Raw genomic sequence first — 25178 nt, forward strand, 5'->3', positions numbered from 1 at the left:
GTTTGAACTCTTTGCAGCAGGGGTTGGCAAAATGTATCTTGCAAGCTAAATGTGACTCTCAGCAGCCAACGTTGTGATCCACCTTCTTTCTGATAAACAGACATGGCCAAAACAGACTACTTGCTTCACCATGCAATCTTTCCTCTTGATCCAGTGGAAGGCTGCTGAGATCAAGATGGAGCACTGCAAGATGCAATCTTTAGTGTCTGTGAGCTACCCCTCCATATTAAAGATGAGGTAAGTGTCAATCTGCTCAATTTTATGCCAATTAGGGGGCAAATCCTTTTAAATTAGGGGGCAGATCCAGATTTAAATGGAAAGCAGTGGTGCTCAGCACTTTGCAGGTGTGGGCCTTATGTACTCCTCAAGCTTCAGTGCCAATATGTGACCAACGCAGTCCTGGGCCCAAGTGGGAGTAGTCCCAAACACACACTTATGAAGTTAATGAGGATTTTCATGTCAGATAAAAGGTACTCATTAAAATACACTGCTCATTGGGCCCAGAAAATGGCTATGAGCAATTTATTTTGGTGCAGTATATCTTAACAACACTTCTTTGCCTGAGTAGTGGTGAGAAAAGTCTGCCTACTAGGGGAAGATACTGTGAAACCTCTTTCAAAAAACTCTGAATGTAGCTCGAATTGAACTTTTCACAGGCGCAGTGGTTGATTGCTCACTTTATCTGGGAAATAATGGGTGGGTAGGTGGTTGAAGCCCTGCCTAGCTGAACAATGAGTGAAGAGTGGGAAAGTAAATTCTGGGCAAAGTAATCTTCAAGGATTCTATGGTGGAGTGAGAAAGAAGCTGGTGGTATTTGATGTAATATACATGCAGTAATTCAAGGTGTTTCCTGTGCTAATGACTAGGTAACACTTCACTATTTGTACTTTGTCTTATTAATCTTTCTAAATGATTTTGTTTAACCCTAATGAGAACCATTTTTTCTATGGTGTACATATATATTGATCATTTTTCCCATGAAAATACAGCCATCTTTGGAATGAAATGTAGAAACTGTTTATCAGCTCACAGTAATTTAGGACAGGAAATAAAGAAGAATACAGTATGTTTCTGCCCCACCGTTTTTAGGCAACCTCCTATTGTAAGAGACCAACTCCAAAGTATTTCCAAATATACTGAGCATGAACCTAATGTCCTATCTGATTTTACAGATCTTCTGTAAGTCAGGAGTAACTCAACTGAAGGGTTTTGTAGTAGTGCTGCGGCATGGGTGTGTTTGGGACGTAGGAGGGGCATCCACTCAGCTCACTAAAAATGTCCCTGGTAATCAGAAGTTTTCTACCACAAAGGGATTAATAAAAGTATTTTACAAATATGTATCTACAAATTGAACACAAATGGACAAAAATATCTTCCCCACTCTGCACAAAATATATATATAGACATACACTTAGCACTTATATAGTACTTTTCAACTTCATAGCATTTTACAAACATTAATTTTATTAATCTTCACACATACCCCTATCAGGCAGAGAAAATATTATCATTCCCTTTTTACACGAGGAAAATAAGTCAGGGAGAGGTGAAGTGATTTGTCCAAGATCACAGAGGGAGCCAGTGTTAGAATTCTGTATTTCCTTACACTCAGTCCTCTATTCAGAACACTAGCTCTCACTTTTGCTCCATGGAAAAAAGTAAAACATTACACAGCAGTTGACACAACACTGAAAAAGTACAAAATAAATGCTCAGACCAAATACCCACTGGATGAAAAAATCCAGCAAAACACATCTAACTCTACATTATATAAAAGATTTTAAAAAAATAAACATACACTCAGCAAAATTATCATATTCACATCTTCAGCACAATGACTAATAATACAGCTGCAGAACAATGATTAGATTAAAACTATTTTAAAAACTGGCTTCAAAGTAATCGCAAATACTCATTTTGCAAAACAGCACATTTCACTCCAAGGGATATCCCCATGTAAAACCAGAAAGTGTGATTGAATTGTCCGCTCCCACACATTCTTACATGAAGATTCTCACGGTAGCTACTGCAAATTTTTGCCAGGACACTATGATTCTACTTGGCAACGCTAAATCCAAAATATATTGAGTCAACTTCTATGCTCATCTGCACAACCACCTGGCCATCATTGAAGTTACATGGGTGTAAATGAGGGTAGCATCTGATACAATAAATTTTGAGCCGAGCGTTCCTCTCACAAAGGTGTAACACCAGTGAGAGGAGACTCGGGACCTTTATTTTCACATTCAGTACACTGTCATTAGAAAATTGCTTTCTCAATCAAAAAGTTTTCTTTTTATTTGTTCTATATGTTATCGTCTCTGTTCTCTCCCTGAGTTATAGTAACCTCAAACTGCCCAATCCTGCAGCCCTTAGATAAGCAAAAATTCCATTTGCCTTAATGAGCATTTTGTCTGCCCATTGCTATTTTAGAGACTGCTCCTGCACCAGGTGAAGTCAGTGTGAGTTTTGCTGTTGATGTCAACGGGAGCAGAATCGGGTCTTGAGTCTCATTGCAATTTTGTTCTGTTAGAAAGACACATACTTGATCCATTAATGAAAAGCAGGATTTCCTTCAGAATTTAGGGGCAAGCCAACAAATGGTCTCAATGGGTATCCCAAAAGCGTACACAGTTACAAAAACTAAAACCCCAAATAGCTCAGATGGCTTATTTTGGTATTACTGAGTAAGAGATGAGGTGGGGAGAGACTTTAAAGAAAGTGAACAGAGTGGAGTAAGCAAAAGCAAAGTGTGGTGAGACAACACACTTTTAAGACTTTGGGGGAAACATTTAAAAGTTATTTGATACAATCTCCCCAGATATGTGTTTTCTGTGTTTCAATAATTTGGCCATTTTAGGAATACCTCAGAAATTGAAACACTAACAGAAAGTGTCTCTTGGGTGTTATTGGCTGGAATACAGTGGTTCTGAAAGGGCAGTAAGGATGGACAATCTTTTGTGCTGAATTTCAACTTTTTTTATGAGAATTATCACATCAATATTTGACTTTGTATTTCACTCATAATACAGCTAGATGGCCATTTTGCTATTACTGGAAGCAAATGTTCTAACAAAAATACATGTTAAAATATTTAAAAACATCTTAAGTTGCTATAAATTTTCACAAACATAAAGTTCATACAAAATCTGTATCTGGCTATCTTTGGTGTTTATATATCGTGCCAGTCACCACAGTATCTAGGCACAGATGCTACAGAATACTGCATTTTGAGTAACAAATAAAAAGCCCCATCAGTACTTTGCTACTACAAGGGACACTAACTCTTTTAGGATTGGCACAGAAAAATATTTAAGCAATTTTTTTAGTCAAATTTAAAAAACAAACAAATCTAAAACAGATCCTTTGGTCTCTTGGAAAATCAATCCTTTTACTTCAGGACCACTCTGTGCTCTCCTCGTGCTATATGTGAGGAGAATTCATATCTGTCTTGGCTTCTGTACCCACACATGTTGCATTCGAAAGGATCACGGAATCCGTGGCATCCCATATGAATGGTGAACATCACATAATCCAAAAACAAGACACGACAATGGTCACATCTGTAGACCCCGATGACATCACCTTCCTTATTGATAACCTTAAAGGCATCACGTGGGCATATGGTTGGTGGCTTGATTATGTCATATGGCCTTGGGAGCTCCTTCAAGGATTGGAGGCCATTGCGGACCTGGGAGGGGATCATTTGGTTTTGATGGTAGGTGTGATTCTGGCGCTCCTCATGGTTGCTATCAGTATCTGTGGAGTCTTGGCCACTGTTGTTTGGGGAAAGGCCTCTGTCAGAAGACAAACTTTTGTCTCTAAGATGGGCATGGCTCTTCTCTGTATCTTGTGGATTGCCATTTGACATTTCAGAGCGGGTGAGTGGTATGGGATACAAGCTGCTGATGACAGGGACCATCTCAGAAGTGGGAGCTGGTGGGGTTTGTACAAGTGGACGCAGTGCTTCTGCTCCAAGATAGCTGATCGCATTATTTATGGCCTGGTCCATCATACGTCCTTGCATCATTTCACTTTCCTTTTCATACAAGAAACTGGAATTGTAATTAATGTCAAAGCTATGTCGCTTCTCACCTACAAGAGAGGAAAGAAACTGAATTACTGAGTGGATTGTAAAAGTATTGAAACTCTAGGATCCTTTTCTAAATAGCAGTAGGCCCTGAGAAGGAAACAGATTTGAATTTAGCTATATGCTCTTTGGGGCAGGGATGCTGTTTATGTAAGTAAATTGACTTTTTGACGCACAAGCCTATAGGAAATGGAGCAATAGAGAAGTTAGTTAAGCAACTTGCCGGCCAATCCATCACTGATCTTGATGGTTCTGGGATTTAAGGAAAAGAGTAAAATTAGGAAAGCTCGTCAAGGATTCATTTCCTTCATCTTTACAGAAAATCATGTGAAAACTGATTCATGAAAAATAAAACAGGCAAAAAAGTCAATTAGTCAATAAACAAAATCCACAGCAGGTCCTTAAGGTTTAGAACATTCCCTCTAGCTCTTTGATCATCTCCTGAGAAATTGTACTCGTCTGTGACGGGGAGGGTAAACTGGCCACTGTCAGAAAACAGTATACTGGGCTAGATGAATCCGTGGTCTGACCCAGTATGGCTGTTCTTATATTCTTATACCATTCATTGATAGATATAGATATGGATTTTATATAAATATATGATGTATTCTCCCCTTTACTCATCTCTTTCTAAATTAAGTAGTTGGAAGGCCCCTTCAATAAGATTACATAGGCATAATTCTGGGACGACTGCACTTAAATCTTTTTACATTTCTTTGCATGGGAGCCCTCACTTAAACTTTCTTTTTCCAGCTCTTTTGTTCTTATTGGGCCTGATTCTTCATGATGTTACTTGGGTGTGAAACTGTAGAAGTACATTGGAGAATTACACCCATTGTATTTTAATACATTAAAATTAACAAGAATTTATGCATATTCCCAACCTAGACTGTGGCATAATATAACTCCCCTTGGACTGGAATTGTTTCCTTTTAACTCTGTGAAGGATCTCGGATAATACAGTATTGAAAGCCATATAAGTAGAGATAATGTATTCTTTTGGAACATTACATTACATTACATAGGGCTAGATTTTGACCATCTCTAATGCAGTCACACAGGGGAGCAAGCCCACCTCTGCCCTGACTATGTTAACGCTGCACACATTGTACTCAGCCAGGCATCAAGGGAATGGGGAGAGAGCAGAGGGGCTACACAATTGAAACGCTCCTCATACCCCTGCTAGCAAGGTATGGGACAAGGAAGGTTACTGTGGGTGGAGCCATGGCCCAAACCCTTTGTGTGCCAGGTGCAAGGAAGGAAGAAAGCTGCACTCCAAAAAAGACTGAAGTAACTCTTTTGTGGATGTCTAGAAATAAGTAACTGAATTCTGTGGTTTAAATGAAACTTATAATCTTTCATAGTTAAGAAAATGGACAAGCCTGAATGTTCACATGCAAGTGACTTGCAAACATCAGATCCACTAATCTTTGAGTTACGGTAACTTGAATAGTACAGATGTTTATCAGTCACCTGTAGACACTATGACTCAATGTATATGAAACTCACCAGGTTTCACTGCAAAGACAGCAAAACCAGAAGCTCACGTTTCTTTTATAAAACACTTTTATAAAAAAGGTTAGTGAACCACAAGAATGTAACTGCTTCCAACCCTCAGCAAAACTTGTGATCCAACTTCTATTCAGAGGGAACAACAATGGTATAACACATTTGAATGACTCATAATACCAGTTCTAGACAAATGAAAGGTTTAATCAAAACTGAAATAAAAAAATAACAAGAGCAAAAACATACAGAATCTTACTATGAAACTCCTGTTAAAAAGCTCAGCAGTCATTGAAATAAGACATGAAACAAATGTCCTGCCCTCTTGTGGTCATTAACGATCTGGCACTACTTTTCCCAACAGAGATGTGAGCCCTCAGGACCTGTTCAAATTCCCACTTAGTTAATTCCATTCTGCTTCCCTAAGATTCCATATGATAGTTCAGTTAGATAGAATATCCTACTTCACTCCCCTGACATAAACAGGGATGTCATGTGCTGTGCACCTTTAAAAAGCTTCCATATTCCACACCATAAACAGTGGTGAGTGAATGATTCCTACATGTATTTATCAGGTTATTAAGTTTGTTAAGCACTTTGGGATTAAAGGTGTTTCATATTAAATAATATAGTAAGTGGAATTATTATTAGATCTCATTATTGAAGGCACTAAATGTCAGAAAAATTAATAAGTGTATGTTCTTCCCTGCATTTACATCATACCAAATGATAACAAAACATTATAGGCAAACGGATGGAGTTCCACTGGTTTTGTTGTGTTCTAAGTCAGCAACCCTTTACTTAAAAGGAGACAAAAGGCAGCTCAAACTTTGCCTCATTAAGACAGCAACAAGACAGGGGTGAAAGAAAAGAAGAGTAGATTAGGAAGAGGCAAGAGAGCACGAGAGCAATGGAATAAAGTAAAGAAGATTAATTAGGGCATAAAGTAGTGATACAATTTTATTTATTGCAGCATTGTGGGACATTGCAAGAGATTACTGTGAGTTAAGTTGCTATTGCTCCCAGAGGAAGCACCAAAAAGTTACTGTGAAACACCAAATTAAGAACCAAGCCTGCATTCTCTTCTACTGTTGATTTACAAAGCTAGCTACTACACATTTTAAGAAACACCTTTCCCCAGTTTATCTTTTTCAACTCAGTGCAATGCAAAACTTTCCCCTTCAGAATTCACACGATCATATAATGCAAACACATAGCCAGTTGCTGCTCAGTGATGCTTACTCTACAGCAGTATGCAGATTTTTGTGACATGATGAGGTGTGGACACTGGAAAAAGGGAGTGAACCTGCTTCCTGTTGCTCTGCTAACCAAGGCAGGCCATTTTTCATTAGTTACTTCACACAGAGAGCTGGTGGTATTTGCTGAAGTTTCAGAACTGTACGAGCACATTTACCACTGGGGAGAAAGATATTTTTAATGCTGCTCTCAAAAAGAAGGTTTCAGAGGAACAGCCGTGTTAGTCTGTCTTCGCAAAAAGAACAGGAGGACTTGTGGCACCTTAGAGACTAACCCATTTATTTGAGCATGAGCTTTCGTGGGCTACAGCTCACTTCATCAGATGCATACTTCTCAAAAAGAAGTAGCACAAAATGAGCCATATGGGCAGCTGTGTAAACTGGCATAACTTAATTGATTTCAGTAGAGCTACTCTGATTTTCTATTAATAGAGCTACCCTGATATTCTATGATTCTATGATTTACACCAGCTGAGGATCTACCCCAATGTATATTCTATTCAAGAGATGAGGAAACACAAGCATAGTCACTACTGAGTGCAAGTTTAATTGAAAGGTGTGCCTACCAAGCTATATTCCTATTACTGGGTATCAGATCCACTTAACACACAACTAGAAAAAATGGCTAACTGAAATGGTAATTACAAACTGCTAAATACTACAAGTTTGGTGCACAGAAGTACACATTAGAATCCGGCAGGAAGATGGGGAGTGGAACATGGAAAACTTTTGCCTGAACAGCTGTTCTCCCAAAATCCATGGAAAGGCCAAAGGCAGAACCTCTGCAACAGGAGCCATGGGGAAAGGTCTCAGGTAAGTTTTAGGAGTCAGGCATATGGTTTGTTCATATATATTCATATTTGTCCTGGCAATTGAAACTGCACATACCCACACAAATTATTTACACCAGTGGTTCTCAACCTGCAGCCCAAATAGCACACAGCTGCGGCCCATCTCAGCTGTGTGCTAAAGGCCGCAGGCTCCAGGCTCCCAGCTGCCCTGTCACGCAGCGGGCTCCAGGCAGCTAGCTGCCACACGGCCCCGCATGGCGGGGCTTGGGGTCCGGGCAGCCAGCTGCTGCTCAGCCCCGCACAGCAGGTCCGGGGTCCTGGGGCCCCGCATGGCGGGCGTTGGGATCCCTGCCCAGCTCTCCACTCCTGGCCCCACTCTGTGGAGGTGTCTCTGGGCAGAGGGTGCGGAGCATAGGGGTTTGTGCGGGGGTTTAGTTGGGGGGCACTGTGGTTCTCAACCTGCGACCCAGATAACACTTAGTGGTTCTCAACCTATTTAATATGCAGCCCACAGAGTTACACAATGGGGCCACTGCTGGTCAGAATGTGATACATAATCTTTTAGAGCCATTTACATGATGGGCCAGAATTTGGCCTACAGGAAGTGTGAGAGTCTGCAGTGTCATCAGAGGAGTCAACAGACAATTTAATAGTTTTTCTTCTCAGTAGACTTTTTCATAGAAATGAGCCTAGGCTAGCCTGTTGGTTTACATCTCCTTATCCCTCCTTCCTGAGGAAATGAAAAATCAGCACCCTTCTGAGAACTCTGTTTCCCAAGAAATCACAAAACTGTCCTGGCAGATTTTTCCTCCTGCTCATATAGTTCAAGAAGTCACAAAAGTCAAGTCAAGGTCGGACAGACTGCTGCTGCAAACATGCCACTCAGGAATAAGAGGGAGTGAGTGACTCATGCTTTTTTCACATATTACCCAACATCATCGCTGTAGTAGAGGTTCTAGAGAAACAGCATGTTTCAGAACTCGATTACTCTATATCACTAAAAGAATGTCCCCAGTGCCCCCAACCTTACCCCCCAAAACACTTATTTATACCCCTGTGTCAGCTTGCACTGTTAATAAACTGTATCAATGCAGCATTACAATAGAATAAAAAGGACTCCGTCCTGCAAGGTGCTGAGCCAAAGCACTTCAGCTCATGCTTAACTTTAACCACATGCTTAAGTTCTAATGAAAAATTCAACACGTGCTTAAGTGGTTTACTGAATCAAGGATTAAGTTCTTTGCTGCATTGGGCAAGAGTGTTTAGCACCTTGCAAAATCACACCCCCAATGAATTATGATGACAAAAATCTGAGGCTGGTCTCAATACCAAAAAAACGACCTAAAGAACTTGAAAAGCATTTTAGGAATCACAGTATGGCCTGCAAGGCCTAATCCCCAAGGCCAAAATTTTCAAAGCTGGGTACCTAAAGTTAGAGTCCTAAATCCATAGTTAGGTGCCTAAGAAAAAGCAGCTTGTTTTTCTGAGGTGATGAAAGTTGACAAATTCCCACTGAAACCAATGGGTGCTCTAGGTGCTCAGCACCTTTGAAAATCAGGTCACTTTTATTTAGATGTCTATATTTTTTACTTAGGAGCCTACCCTTTGGTACCCAGATTTGAAAATTTGGGCCCAGAATTTCAAGAAGCATCTTTAGTACCCCTCTGTGCAGGGTGCAGATCAGACTATATGAAAATGGATTGCTCAAGTTCTGGCAGATGATTTCTATCACTATTCTCTTCCTTTCTCTTCTCCTGTGAGTGTGAATGTAAATTACCACAGAGGCCAATATTTGCAACAGAAAATGTATATTAAGAAAAGTAAACATCTTGTACCACATATATCCCTCTGGAAAATTTATGATTAAGGCATAACTGCAGGCTAATTAAACTCCCGAGCTCAAATGCAACTTCATATAGTGCAAAATAAATAACTATGACCAACAGACAGAGATAACAGCATCAAACACTGCTGAGAAACAGGACCTGCCATCAAACTCAGATACACAGGATTATTTAAAAACTATACCTTTGATTGGTTAGCTATTTTAATTAGAATACCACAGTGTATAGTTTTTTATTCTCTAGCTATATATGAGGTAAGTATTATTACTAGTACTATATACCCATTTCAGCAGGCTACTTGACAAAAAGAAATGTGTTTTAAACTTATTTTAATCTCTGCAGAAAACATCAGGCATATTTTAGTACACCAGTGGTATAAACTAGAGTCAAATATTTTTCTGTGATAATTTGTTATAATCTCATTTTGAAAGCTCAAGATTCAGTAAAACTTTTAATTTTATAAACATTCATTAAAGAAAACAACAAATTATATCAGACCTTGCTATCTAAGATTTCCAATTTGCCAAACATTGATTTGATAAAATTAAATCCACAGTAAATTTTATGGAAATGTATTGTGGCCATATTTTTTTTAACCAGAGCAAGAAAAGGGGTTGACCCTATCATTCATCATTCAGATTGAAATTTTTAAAAATGACTTTCAAAAATTCAGTAATTTTCTGTCTTTGGGCTCTATTCTGCAGTGCCATATGCCTCTGCAAGGAGCTACTGAGCACTTTCAACTTCCATTGACTACGATGGGGGATAAGGTACTCAGCCCCTAACAAGATGAAGCCCTCTGATTCTTCCCCAGTAAAACCCTGGTAGAAAGGTTTTCACACACACATACAGCTCCAAAACAAAAGCCCCCATAAAATATATATTTATTAACCATGCAAACACTAACACAAACAAGTACACAAAATACAGTATGAATTCAGATCTATTGGTCATTTACCTAATTGAACAATTTCTCTTGTTTATCAAATACATATAATCAGTAAGTAGAAGCACAGCAGGAAAGCAGAAGTTACCTTATTTAAATACATGATGGACTAGAAAGGGCCCTTCAAAACAAGTACTGCTATTGTACCTGTTGGTTACCAGCCGTCACACAGTTAACTGCTGCATGTGAAAAGACTTTTTATTCTTACCAATAAATTTCTGAGGCATTGAACTTTTTCGCTTTGCCACGTTGCTCGCTAACCTGTCCAGCACGAGTGCTCTTTCAGTCCCCATCTCTGCTTTGATGTGCCTTGCCTCCACGCTTGCTAGTTTGGAAAATGTGAAAAGAAAACACACGTAGGTTAAAAAAAAAAAAAAAAAAAAGGAAGAGATGAATGGTTTAATCTCCGGAGTTTGCCACAGTAACTGGAAGGAAACAGTTTGGAGATCTGATGTAAACTTGTTTTGTTGTTTTTCTGTTGTTCTTGTTCTTTGCGTCTTGGGCACCAGTTGCGGTCAGTGGAACCAAGCACAGAAACGCACAAAAATCTTGCAGTCTTAAGCTCGTGCAGGAGAGCATAACCCATACAAAACCAATATCTTCATTAGCAAGAGGAAGTGTAAAATAAACAGGCTGGACGTGGTTGGTTACAAAATACAGATGGAGATATAAGCCCTGCTCGGCTTTCCTTTTGATTCTGAGTAACACTATGTGACAGCTGCAGACCAATATAATTCTTCAAGACAGCTTAAAAAAAGATACAGTCCCTATGTTATATTATCAAAAAAGCTCAAGTATTTTAATAATACTGCTCAGAAACTAGGGTTGTTAGTAAAATAGCAACAAAGAAACATAAAATCTTTCTATAAATTTACATTTTTTAAAATAGTCTTACAATACTGTCTTCCATTCCCAATTTTTTTCCAGATTCTAGAAAAAGTCTTATCTAGTCTTACATTTTTTCTGTTTGTTACAACTGAAATTCACTGTGCACTCTCTATGCATCACTTTCAGTATTATTATTAGATATTCAGAGCTATTTAAAACTATTTAAACTGCCTAGAATTTCTGAAATTTAAGCATACTTGGTGTGTGTCTGTTCTATGTACCATTCATCTAGTGCTGTGGCTCTAGCATTTTCCAGAGTAAGACCCTAGCTGTACTAGCCAGGGCCCACTGTCACACATTCAGCTGTGAATGCTCTCAACCTCATCAAATTATGAACTGGACCAGCCATGACTACTTGTTTGTCACCTCAACCCAGTACTACCAGTCTCATTCTGATTTTAACTGCTCTAGCCCCCAAATTCTTGTTTTCTCCTCAGGAACAGGTATTATTACTAGTGATATGTATTAGAGCACCACTAAGAGACAAAAAGAAAAGGAGTACTTGTGGCACCTTAGAGACTAACCAATTTATTTGAGCATGGTCACACCGTGGTAGAAACTAAACAAACATATTAGAGACAGACTGTGCCCCAAAGAGCTTACAATCTGAATGGACAAGATGGACAAAGGGTGGAAGGGAAGTAAGTTGCCCAAGGCCCCACAGCAGGTTGGGCTGTGGGATGACCTCACTGTAAATGGACAATTTAAATGTTACAATATTTCATGTGGATACCATAAGCTTTGGTGTCTTGCCTAGACAGGAGAGAAGTCTTATCATAAATGGAGGATACATAAACATATCATGCTGCAGACCAATTAAGTGCAGTTTATAAAGTATTAGACCTAAATTAATCTATTTGCTAAAAATACAGCAGTAGAAATAATGTAAAATATGGCTGTGATAACAAAAGTGCCCAATCATTCTCCTTTAAGCTACTGTGCAATATTTTTCTGACATTTAAAAATAATTTAAACCTTAGATGTTTACTGTTACTGATATTGGATGTATTTTAATCAGTACTAACCATGACCCACCAAACCTCAGCCATTATTTAGTTTGTCAGTGTTTGCACAGCGTTTTGAAAATGTAAAGTGCTTCACAAGTGTTAAGTATCAAACTGCTCCTGCCATGAAATCTAGCTATATATATGACTCAGAATGGATGGAATAACTGGGTCTGTATCTCCATTGTGTTACTCTGGTTTTATGCAGGTGTATCTCCATTGATTTACATGATAAATCAGGCCCACAAATGAACACATTCACAGTGTTTTAAAGGTAATAATATCTTGCCTTTATATTGTGGTTATTTTTAATCCAAAGGATCACAACATGCTAAACAAACTTAAGAAAATATACATACTATAAACAGAGATCACTATATCATCAGCTAAAATGCAGCTGCCTCTGGGGTGAAAGAGTATACAAACACAGCATAACAATTGAAGTGAGAAAGTGAAGCATACCAGAATCAGTTGAAACGGCAAGAGAAAGTTAAGTTGCATTTTGGCCAGTATCTTTGAATTAACTCTTGCAAAGCATGCAATGGGATCTTTAATGTCAGCTTACATCTCATCCAAAAGCTGTCACATTCAGCAACACAATACGCCCTAGCATCATGCTGGGGAATTTGGTTTGATACTAAGTCAGGGGGAAGAGCACCCACTACTAAATCCCCAGCACCACTCCATATGGCACCCTTGGTTATCTTTGGAGGTCTCCTATCCAAGTTCTGAATCATCCTAAACCCAGTAAGCTTTTAATTTTGACAGGATCACTGTACAAGGCAGTTTGCTATTAATAATTAAAAGAAACTCAGCAACCCACATCTGTCCTGAACAAAAACAAGTTAGGTATTATGTTTTCAACTATGGTCACTTTTTATACCCAGAAGCTTTTCACTGGAACGAAAAATATCCATGCAAAAGAGGGCACAATAAATATGTAATAACAGTACTGCTTACTTGTTTATTTCTTTCCTATTCACAGCTCTTTGTTTGCTTTTTCGATTTTCTTTTATTCCTCCTACACCTCTAAGTCTTTCCTAGTATCCTCTCATCAGTTGTTGTTGTTGTTTTTTAATATACATTCTCAGAGCTACTTTATATATCTATTGGTAGAACTCTAGGAGCAAGAAACGGTGAATACAAGATGTTTCACTCAGCGCAAGACCTATATTGGGAGTTATCCTTAGCATCTTGATGTCATATTGGTTTTATCAATGCCATTTATTTACCACTGATGGAACCTCACTACATTACAGTCTAAAATGGTAGACATGCAGCTTCCTGCTGGGTGACACTAATATTCTGTGCAGAGAAGAGATTGCTGAAGAGACACTAAATATTGACCTACATAGTATGTTCTGGGTCATCTGAAAATGTCAATTTTCTAGACTGTTGTGTCTCATGATTTTAAGCTTTTCTTCTGCATGCTAGTAGCCCTTTGTTTTTAAGAAACTGCAAAATATGGGCTGCAAAATATATTTGCAACCTCTTCAAAATGTAGTTCTAGAAAAACAATATGTTTGTTTCTGTAGCAGGGGCATACAGGCATAGGCGCAGCTGTCCCACACCTTATCAGTGTAGCTCTCCCTGTCTAAAGGCTGGCCTGAGATACTCCCATCTACCTGTTCATTCTTGTCCATTTAATTAATAAAGAATCATACTTAGCAGTTATGTAGCATTTTTCCTCATTCAAAGATCACAAAACACTTCTCAAAAGATAGGCAAGTATCTTTATGTCCATTTTATTGATGAAGAAACGGAGGCTCAAAGAGGCAACATGTCTTCTAAAGTGACTGCAATTGCAGTTGGTCAGTTTTTGGCCAGTCTTTAGGAATGGAACCCACATCTCCTGACTCCTACTCCGGTACTTTATTCACTTGATGTTCCAAGTAGAAACTGTCATTTCAACATGTAGTTAACAATATAATCCAAATACACCAGGCATCTTTTTTTGTTTTTGTTATTTTGTCACTTATTGACGTAGGATGGTTCAGAAGGATCTGGATTTAAATCAGCAACCATCTGAACACTGATTTCTGAATGGCTTGACAGAGGCACAAGGAAATGACAGATGACTTGCCCAAGGTTACATAGAGAGTAACTGAACAGCGTGATCAAAAACCTAGACTCTTAATGAAGTTATACTACTTTAGATTGTGATCTTGATATGTCATTCAAATCAAATAATGTTGGCCATGGTTCATCTTTGGATGGGACAGCACCATAAAAATTCCCAAGGATGCTGCAGGAAGTGTTGGAGATTCATTAGGTATTATTCTTCCCTCTGAACCTTCACTAATCAATGCCCTAGCATGGTGTTAGAAACACTGAGGAGCTGTCTTTCAAGTGAAATGTAAAGCCAAGTTTCTGATCATGGCCTTCTACCCAAGAGTAGGACAGTGTTAGCTCTAGTGTCCTGACCATTTTCAACTAAACTCTTCCTGAAGTCGCAATTGGGTATGGCATTCTTCACTTAATATCTTAGACATCTATGTAGTGCTTATAAATGCTGTTGTCCAGTGTTTGCATTTCAGGTGTAAGTGTATGTGCATTTCAGTGTTAGTCCTGTGTTTAAAAAACATTTTGGGATGAAAAGCATTACATACATGTGAGCTATTTTTCATTACGGACCACCAGTCTTTTGCTATAACCATTAGATTAATTATATTAATTTCTTAAGAGAGCAGAGACTCATTATACTAATTTCTTAAGAGAGCAGTGTCTCTAGAAAGCTCTAGTGTCTACTACCCTGCTGTAGAAATAGAAGGAGCGGGTCCTTTTCTTCCAGTCATGAACATTAATATTTTATCATTTGGCCTGTAATGAATTGTTTCCACAATGTGGTCTCTGTCACACTGTGACTATACTTTTTAGTGCATGTGGGCATCATTAGCAAACCCTGAAGTGCTAAATGAAGCTCAAATTAGAGGCATTGTTTCCTGTCTCATCTACTATGTGGTCACTAAATAATGGAGAGTGGAACATAGAGGTGGGTTATTGTGCTAAGAAAACGGTGTGATCAGAGATTGTTATCAAGGACAGAGCTAAGTTCTAACAATACTGTTACATAAAATCTTTTTTTTTTTCAGCAATATTGTTACCATGCCACATTCTGAGCAAGTAGAATACTAAAATGCAATGAGAAATTATTTAAAATTTTAAAAGAATGAATGAACTAGAGACTGCTGAAAATTCTGTTTCACTAGAGATCTGTTTTTTATTTATTTCCCTTTTCCTTCAGTTCACTTGTTTAAATTGTAATTCTACAAACAGTCTGACACTCAACTTTTAAGGGATACATTAGGTTTCCATAATACATCTTGTATTCTGCTGCTGCTACTATTATTACTACTGTGTTGTGTTTTTTTCCAGTGATCTCAAAGAGCTTTACAAACAATAATTAAGCCTCACAACCTTCTGGTAAGATAGGTGCAGTAAATCGTATTCCTGTTTTAGAGAAAGATAAACTGAGGCATTAAGAGGGTAAGACACTTACAGGACTCCCTGTCCCCTGATATTACTTATAACTTTTGGAATTCAACTTTAGATATATGGACTTTGTCCAGGAGTCATTAAAAAGAATAAATATTCTCCAAGCTTTGTACAGAGCCTGTGTGCCTCAGGGAAATTATGTTTGTGTGTTTGTTTTTAGTTTATTTTTTAATAAAAGAAGGTTAACTTTTGCATTTAGAAGTTAGTAACAATGTACAACTACTGGAGAAGGATGAGAAAAATATGGGATCTGCCTCCAGATTTTATCCTCCTGAAAGCAACAGGAATAGGCTTGGAAATCAAAACATGGATCTATCTTGAGGAAAAACTTTATGAAGTATATTGTCTGCTCCTGGGGTCTATCTAGTTCCTCTCCAAGCCAGAGTGAATTTCTGGCTTTTACTCAGAGAACATAGGTCTTGGTCTTACTCTGCTCTGGTTTTCATAGAAGACAGTAAATAGAAAAATCTGATCCATTTAAGTACAAATCAGAATATTCATCCAGTTCTGAGACTTAGGACAACATTTCCAAAAGGGCTGAAGTGATGTAGAAGCCTGAATCCCATTTTCAAAAGAGACTTAGGCACTTAGGAACCTAAACCTCATTGACTTTTGATGAGACTAAGGCACATAAATGCCTAAAATCACTTTTGAAAATGAGATTTAGGAGTCCAACATCTCTTAGGTATTTTTGAATATTATCCTGAATGTCTAAAAATGTCAGAGCAACACTGTAATGTGTAATCCTTGAAGCTCCATATGGAAATCATATAATTGTTCCCATGGCTGATCTACATAATCACATGTTCCTATTACTATTATCCTCATCCTCCCCCCACAATTTCCTCCATGTATTTATTACACCCCTTTCCTGCACCTTGTCTTAAATTAGGGTGTAAAGCTCTTCTGGATAGAGACTGTCTTTTACTATGTGTTTTTGCACTTATTATAATAAGACCCTTGTATTACTTAGGCCTTCTGGACACCACTGTAATAAATAATAATCATCACAATAGCAGCAGCAGGGTTACGGGTAAGAGGAGCAATGACATGACAGTTCAAGATTTTGCTCTTGCTGTCTCAACCTGTGGGGAGGAAATGCCACACTGAGGTGGAAACTTCTGAAATGTTGACAAATGTAAGGTGAATCTTTTTGCATATCAGCCATTGTCATCAATGAACATTCTACATGTGGAACAAGGGCAGAATATGCCATCTAATACAGTGCCTAACAGCAGCGAATTGAATAGAAATGCCTCAGCAAGATTGGAGTTCCTGTTTTTCATAAATCTTACAGTGCCACTAAAAAACATTGCAGCATTTTTTAAGCTGTGAGGCCTTAAAAGCAGAGTATACTGATACATAATGCTGTACTGGAAATTTATATTTCCTCTATGACCAATTTACGCACTATTTTAGCACTGTTTATGGATAAGTGAAAAGTTGCCATTCTGAAGTGAGTACAAATGATGGGAACTACTATAATGCAGAAATCTACAGTAGGTATAAAGTTTCTGTGCCTCAATTTCCATGTGGTGGGCATCTCAATGTGATTGCCACCATCTGAGTGTACCTTGTAAGATAAAGCTGAAGTTATGGTATGTACAGGTTCTCATGAAAATCACAACTTGCTGACACGCTCAGTTAACCATTTCTTTGTGCGCAAAAAGGAAAACATGCTATGAAGCACTAATTAACCTTGATAAATCATCATTTCCTGAATTTTTTTTTGCACACTAACGGCCAAACCTGCAAGCAGCTCTGCAAGTTGGGGAGGAATCCTTGCACCCATTACAGAGTTCTAATAAATCAATGGGGATTCATGAGCTCAAGGGCTTACCTTTGTGGTGCTACTTGCATAAATAGGGTCTAAAATAGCTGAATATTTTTTCTTGATAGCCATATCCCTACAATAATTTTGTTATGTTTGAAGTGTCCATGTTAATTCTGTAACTTTATTACTATTTATTATTATTCACATAAAAGTATTTTAATCCTTATTTTTAATTTTTTAATTTTCATATTTTATCAGAGTAAAACATGCACTTAAACTCTTTGTTTGAAAAGAAACATCTATTTCAAATTCAGAACCAAAAATGAGGGGCTTGATACTTTACGTTCACTTTTCAAGGCAGGAAGTTCCTAGCTATAACAGCAGGAGAATGGGAGCCAGAATGCTGAAGTTTTCATAGATACTAAGGTCAGAAGGGACAATTATGATCATCTAGTTTGACCTCCTGCACAACGCAGGCCACAGAATCTCACCCACCCACTCCTGCGAAAAACCTTTCACCTATGTCTGAGCTATTGAAGTCCTCAAATTGTGGTTTAAAGACTTCAAGGAGCAGAGAATCCTCCAGCAACTGACCCATGCCCCATGCTACAGAGGAAGGTGAAAAACCTCCAGGGCCTCTTCCAATCTGCCCTGGAGGAAAATTCCTTCCCGACCCCAAATATGACGATCAGCTAAACCCTGAGCATATGGGCAAGATTCACCAGCCAGATACTACAGAAAATTCTTTCCTGGGTAACTCAGATCCCACCCCATCTAACATCCCATCACAGGCCATTAGGCCTATTTACCATGAAATATGAGTTTTAGACTCATATCTGCTACTGACTAATTCTGTAAACTTTCAGCAAGTCACAACCTCTCTATGCCTGTGTAAAATGGGGATAATTATATATTTCCTACCTCATAGGGATGTTGTGAGGCTTAATTTATTTTATGTTTTGAAATTCTCTGATGAAAATAGCTATGAAAAGGGAGAGTATTATTGTTGTTACTTTTGCCACTGAAATATTTTCTGAAATCCAGTATTGGAGTAATGAAAAGGAAAACAGAAGTTCCAAACTATTATTGGAAATTAACTTTTAAATCAGGTGACAAAACTTTGCTTCAGAATAACTAAAGGAATTCAAGTAGCTGACCAATATAGACTACATGAATGTAAAATTAGTTTGCCTGCATTCACAAAAGGTTCTGTTCAATCATTAAACTACTTAGCTACTATCACAATATACATGACAGTTATTTTTATTTTGTTTCAATTTAGAACAATAAAAAGAACCTCTACTCTGGCTCTGAATGCTGTGTCACTTATTTAAAATTACAAAACTAAGCTCAATCAGTTGATCTCTTCTCCAAGTAGCAACTCATAATCAAATACTAATACCCATTGCCTTTGCCTATACCTCAATTTTCCCATTTCCCTTCAAAAGCCAAGTATAACATATGGGCCCCCTTCAGTGTGCCCTTAAAGTGGGCAAATGGAACATAGATTCTTTCTGTTCACATAAATATGCATATTTCTATCTCCTTGTTTATTATTGAATATTTCTCATCGAAACTTTTCTCTACATTAGAGGCTGGTCCATCAAGAGTGTCAGGATCCCCACCCCATTTCCATCCCCTAGCCCAATACTTTTGCAGTTTGAAACACTTACAAATTCTAACTGATTATGATGGTATCAGCAAATATTAATCTACTGAAAAATAGTTCTGAATGGACTAACACATGCAAACAGTTGCTGTAATGAAATACCAGCAGCAACTCATCCAATGAAATAAACCACATAATAGTACTAGTGTAGGACTAATTTAATTTAATGTGGGTGTCACCTACAGAAATGCTGTGTATGAAGAATTCTGGATGTTTTATTGAAAGTAACAGTGAAATAAAAAAGTAATTAAAATAAAAGCATTCTTTAACTAGCTGCCTGAGGGATGCATTAAACTAGACCTTTTTATGAGATCTGCAGCCCCTTACGTTACTTGAAATGATTGTAGTGAAAACTGTTTTCAGGCTGCAAATTAACAGTTTGCCAGATGCCCTTTTAAAGGCACTGTAACATACAAAGACAAGCACTGTAATCTGATAAACTTACCAGCCTCACACATGCCAGTGCTCTGCAAGTAAGTACGACAGCGCTCTTTATGCTCCTCTAATGAGCTTCTCTGCTTGTAACTCCTTCCACAAAACTCACATTTGTAGGGCTTCTCCACTAGAAAGAAAAGATGGCAGGATAAAATAACCACATGAAACTGATGATGCCTTCCTGGCATATGAGCACATAATTACTGATAACTCTCAATTTAACACTTGGGGAATGCCTTAAATTCCTATATAATTGATAACTATTATTATTATTACTATGAAATCAAGGTTAACTAAGGGTGAAATTCACCCTGGTATGGAGGGTCCATACATGGCCCTCTTCCTTACTTAAGTCCAGCAGTGCCCTACTACAGTGATGGAATATCTGTCAAAGAGCTTCTGCACTGCATGCAGCTGAAATTTGTGTCAAATAGGCTGGAAAATAATGGGCCAACAGGGGAAGACCAAAGGGGTCACTGGACCTGGATTTGCACAGATTCATATATCCCAATATGATATCATGACTGCAGAGGGGCTGTACTGGAACCCTGCAGACTGCTCACAGGTCAGGGTCCAGATTCTGTTCTCACCCAAACTCTGCAGATCAATCAAATTTGTGGTGTATGGGATATAAATTCATCTGATTAAGTGAGCTGTAGCTCACGAAAGCTTATGCTCAAATAAATTTGTTAGTCTCTAGGTGCCACAAGTACTCCTTTTCTTTTTGCGAATACAGACTAACATGCTAGCTACTCTGAAACCTGTCACCCTAGGACAGTAATTTTATGTTAGTAAATTTATAAATAATTGCTAAAATATGCCTGAGATTTTGTAACTAGGCACAGTTTTAACAAAATGAATACAGCACTTTGCATGGCTGATTTTTCCTGGTAGAATATAAAATAAATATGCAATAGATACATATCTGTTGATACCATGATAACATCACTAATGTAAATTATCATCATTTAATTAGCATGTTGCTTTCAAAAGATCTAATCAGAAATTATCGTCTCCCTCTGTTCATCCTTAGACTAACACGGCTGTTACTCTGAAATCAGAACTGTTCAGTTATCCTTAATGCATTTCATATCCTAAGATTGTAGGAGGCAGTGCTCTTAGGATCAGAGTTTCATAAGTTAGCCCCCACATTTGCAGAATCAGGAACAAAACCTAGGAGCTCTGATTCCTAGTACCCCACTCTAAGCACTAGCTTCTCTTAGCATAACCCCCTAACGTAGAGACACTACACTTGTGTGAAACAGGACTTGCACCATTGTTACTTAACCTGGTAATTTATAGGGGTGAGGCCCTGTCTACACACAATCTTGTACTGATTTACTTAAACAGGTTTAGTTAAAACAGTGGAAGCCCTTGTGTGGATGCTCTTATTTCAGTTTCAGAGTGGCTTATTTCAATGTAGGTTAAACATGTTCCTAATCAATTTAAAATAAACTGAAATAAACCTGGTTTTAACTGAAATAAAAGTGTCCATACAGCCTTTACACTGCTTTAATTGAATTAGTCTAAAATGCCCCTTAAGTTAAACTAGTGCCACTCTATGTGTAGACAAGTTCTAAAGGCACATAGGTGCAAACCCCTTCTTGAAATCAGTACAACACATATATATTGGGGGTTTGCACTCTATACCAGTACAACTCCCCCCCCCCCCCCAAAAAAAAAACCCAGTATAGTTAGGACCTTTGTTTATGTATTTAAAGATTTTAACATCTTTTAATTAGTCACTAACAGGCTTCTCAGAACAACTTTAATCACAAACAGCTTCCGATTGTAAGGTTATTAGTTCACATATTGTTTGGCAGCTGTGCCAAAGAGGGTTGCTGCATTGTTGATTAAGATGTGTTTGACACATGATGTTTTTATGTGAGTCCTGATGGGGACATGTAGTTTTGTTGATCTGGGCCAAAGTCAAATCAGAATCTTGTTTATCCATGTAAGATAATCTCATTTTTAACTTTCAGAGTAGCAGCCGTGTTAGTCTATTTGATTCTTTGTACGGTTAAACTTTTTTTCTGCATGTGGTAGTACATAGATAGTATCTGTCATTCAAAATCCTTGAATCTGTCATTCAAAATAGAGATTTTTCTAAACCTCTATGTAATACAGTAAGGACATATAAAAATAAACAGGAGTAAGTGTGATCTGATTGTTAAAGAGCAGGACTAGGAATTAGAATGTATGGGTTCTATTCCTAGGTTTCTGATTGACTTGCAGTGTTGGGACAAGTCACCCCCAGTTTTGTGCCTCCATTTCCAAATCTGTAAGAGGGATATAATATGCTAACGGGATATTGAAAAAATTAATGAACATTTGTTAAACTCTTTAAGATATTCAGATGAAAGGCACTAAAAAGGGCAAATATTATTTGGTAGTTGAGTGACACCAGCCCTGGGTATTCTCCTGGGGCCATTCTGATGATACAGGATAGGATAGCTCTAATAGACAAGAATGAGAGAAAGCCCTAGTGGAGTATAGTTCACTGCAACTATAAAAACGGAGGGTCTGATGGCATGGCCACATCTCCTAATGGAGAGGCCATACCTAGATGTTATGCAGTACAAACAAGTGGAGTAGCTGGGTCTCTCTCATAGTACTCTCTCCTGAAAGTAAGGCTTCCTACAGCCTTTTCCCTCACTAGCACATCCATGCAGCAAAGAGCAGAACTGAGCCCCAAGGTGGAATATACCATATATAGAACTAGGGGTCATTGCTAATTGTTAGGTCTCCAGAATCCAACTGCCAGATTAAACCTTGTGGATTAGCCCTTTCTATTTTCCACAACTGATGTCCTAGTGACACACATTTACAACACCTACGTGTCTCTGTAGGCACTTACCAGAATGTGTCCTTAAATGACCAGTTAGTGCATCTCTCCTTTGGCAGGCATAGCTACAAAGATGACATTTAAAAGGTTTTTCCCCTGTATGTAGTTTAATGTGGCGGAGGAGGTTACCCTTCTGAGTAAAGGAAGCTCCGCACTGATTACACTGGAATGGCCGTTCACCTTAAAATGACATACAAAAAAAAGGACATTTAATATTTATATGGATATCACCTCCAGCCCCTCACCCTTTCCTTTTTGGAGGAGTAAAGAATGAGATACTGGATCAAATTCTGTCCTGGGACACAAACACCACTCCTGTTAACCTCAGTGGAAGTTACTTGTGAATTTGGCACAATGTGTCCGTTTATGAGAAATATTCCAAATGTATAGTTTTTCTGTGGACTGGAAATAAATGTTCTTGAGGAAGTTGATTCTAATATGTTGAGAATTTTCAGGGGAAAAAAACTTTTTTAATTCTTCCCAGTCTGTACCTAATATGATAGTTGACTTTGTGTTAAGGTATGGTACAAAGAGAAGCATGACATACAAGCAAGATGCAGCAACCAGCAAAACAGCTTGACTCCTGGTTTTTGACTGACTAAGTATTTATGTGATGAAGTGCTAGTGCCTTTCATCCAAAATTCTCAAAACACTTCACAAACATGCTTTTACAAACATTCAACCCTGATGAGATATGTAAATATTATTGTACTCATTAGGCAGATGGGTAAAGAGAGGCACAGAAAGATTAAGTGACTTGCCCAAGGTCATATTTGCAGGTTCAGGAACAGAACAAAGAGCTGTGATTCCTGCTACCCTTTTAATCACTAGACCACACTCAAATCATATGGTATCAAAATGTAGCTCTTTTAAGGATAATATAGGGATATTTACCAGTGTGGCTACGTTTGTGAACCATCAAGACATTGAGGCTAATGCAGGCTAATCCACAGACATCGCAGTTCATCTTTCCACTAGTTGGCCTGATGTTGTCATATGAACCAGAGTGTCTCTCCAGTTTAATGCTCTCGTATTCATTATATTCTCTTGGATAGCTGTAAGGTATTTCAGATTCTTCTGTATTTTCCATAGGCTCTGAATTCAAAGCACTCTCTTCTCTTTCATTGTATTCACCCTTCACTTTAACCAAGTCATCTGCAGGTGAACAATAAAGCACAAAATGAAAAATGATGTTAGAAGCTATAATGTCTCTCTAAAACAAATCCACATCAGCTAATTTAATATAAAAATGTTTAAAATAACTCTGCATGTTTGACGTAAATCCACAAAAAACAATGAAATACAGTTAAGACATCAGTCCTCATGGATCTTGCATTTATAGTGATAATCTTAAAGAAATAATTTTTATAAAAATTATACATATTAATTATATTTTGGGGATATTTTGCTTCTATGTTATATAAATATATAATACACCATATATCAAATTGTTATTATGTTATATATACTGTACAATATATAAAAGAAAATATTTGTTCACATAATACATAATTAGACTATAGAGATTATTGCCTCAGGGTGTCTGTCATTGAGGCCAAGAATGCAGGGGATTCTTGTCCCTTCCTCTGAAGCATTTGGTGCTTGCCACTTGACTAGATGGACCACAGGTGTGATCCAGTATTTAATTCTGCTGTTCCTATGTTGTAGTGTGAGGAGAGCCCCTTTTAATTTAATTCTTCTCAACAATCCTCATCAGGATTTTCACTAATTATCACTTCAAACAGCAACTTCTATCCAAGGATCTCAAAAGCTTTTAGAAGCATCCATTAATTTCCATTAAAATTGCAAAGAGAACTCAGGGGTCAAATTCCTCCCCAAGATATTTGCTCACAGTCACATAGCACGTGTCTGACAAATAATTCAGGTAGCCCTGATTATCAGCATCCTGCCCTACTGGTAGGGCATACTTGGCCTCCTTCTCCTAAATGTCCCTGGATAGGCTCCTGGTCCTTTGAGTTCCCATTTTTTCTGGGTGGCTAATGATGAAGACAACCTCTTAGGTTTTGGTTAGAAAATGACCCTACTGGCAAGATGGGACAATGGTGCAAGTAGTTAGCCATTTGCAAATAATAACCCCTCACTCAGGAGACAATGCTCCAGGAGTAAAAACATGAGGAGACTGACCATTCTCTTAGAGATAAAATATATAATTTCCTGTTTGAAAGTATTGCACTCCTGGCCACCTGCTCCTTTCCAGAAATGAGGGTTAGACAGTTAAATATGGCCTTCCTGCTAAGCAAGGTGCTTGCCCTTTCTCTAATGTATAGAACATGGACTATCAAAACTGCATTATCTCTGGATCTGATAAAGAAACCACATCAAATGCAGAGAAAAAACAATTGGTGCTAGTGAAAATGAAGTGACAGCATAAAAAAAGTGAAAAAATAAAAACCAAGCAATAAACCCTTTCATGAAGTCAAACTTCTCAGCTGAAGTATGGAAGAAAAATACTCCTTTGTCCTGAATACTTGCAGTGAGCTCAGGCATTTATATGGGCACCAAGTATGCTTTTGTCTAAAAATATAACCCTTTCTCACTAGGGTGCAATTTTCTGCCTGTGGCCTTACTTCTGGCTTAAAGGTGTGGGGATGAGGGGGGGAGCAAGTGGCTGTGA

At 38.1% G+C, this 25178-nt stretch overlaps 1 protein-coding gene across 2 annotated transcripts in view; it reads right to left on the reverse strand.

Annotated features, from left to right (window-relative positions):
• Window positions 1-1893: 1893 nt before the first annotated feature.
• The window catches only part of IKZF3 (IKAROS family zinc finger 3), a 49676-nt gene continuing 26391 nt past the window's right edge, over window positions 1894-25178 (reverse strand). The window contains exons 4-8 of one of the 2 annotated variants that reach the window (XM_084616014.1): window positions 23438-23698; window positions 22556-22723; window positions 19709-19825; window positions 10642-10758; window positions 1894-4095 (exon numbers count right to left, since the gene is read on the reverse strand). In XM_084616014.1, the coding sequence (XP_084472140.1) occupies window positions 3392-4095; window positions 10642-10758; window positions 19709-19825; window positions 22556-22723; window positions 23438-23698 (1367 nt within the window). In that variant the 3' untranslated portion in view covers window positions 1894-3391. The remainder of the gene's footprint in view (window positions 4096-10641; window positions 10759-19708; window positions 19826-22555; window positions 22724-23437; window positions 23699-25178) is intronic. The other variant, XM_084616015.1, reaches the window with a different exon arrangement.

This window comes from Lepidochelys olivacea, assembly GCF_965140295.1.
Source record: "Lepidochelys olivacea isolate rLepOli2 genome assembly, chromosome: 27".
NCBI classification, from domain to species: domain Eukaryota; kingdom Metazoa; phylum Chordata; order Testudines; family Cheloniidae; genus Lepidochelys; species Lepidochelys olivacea.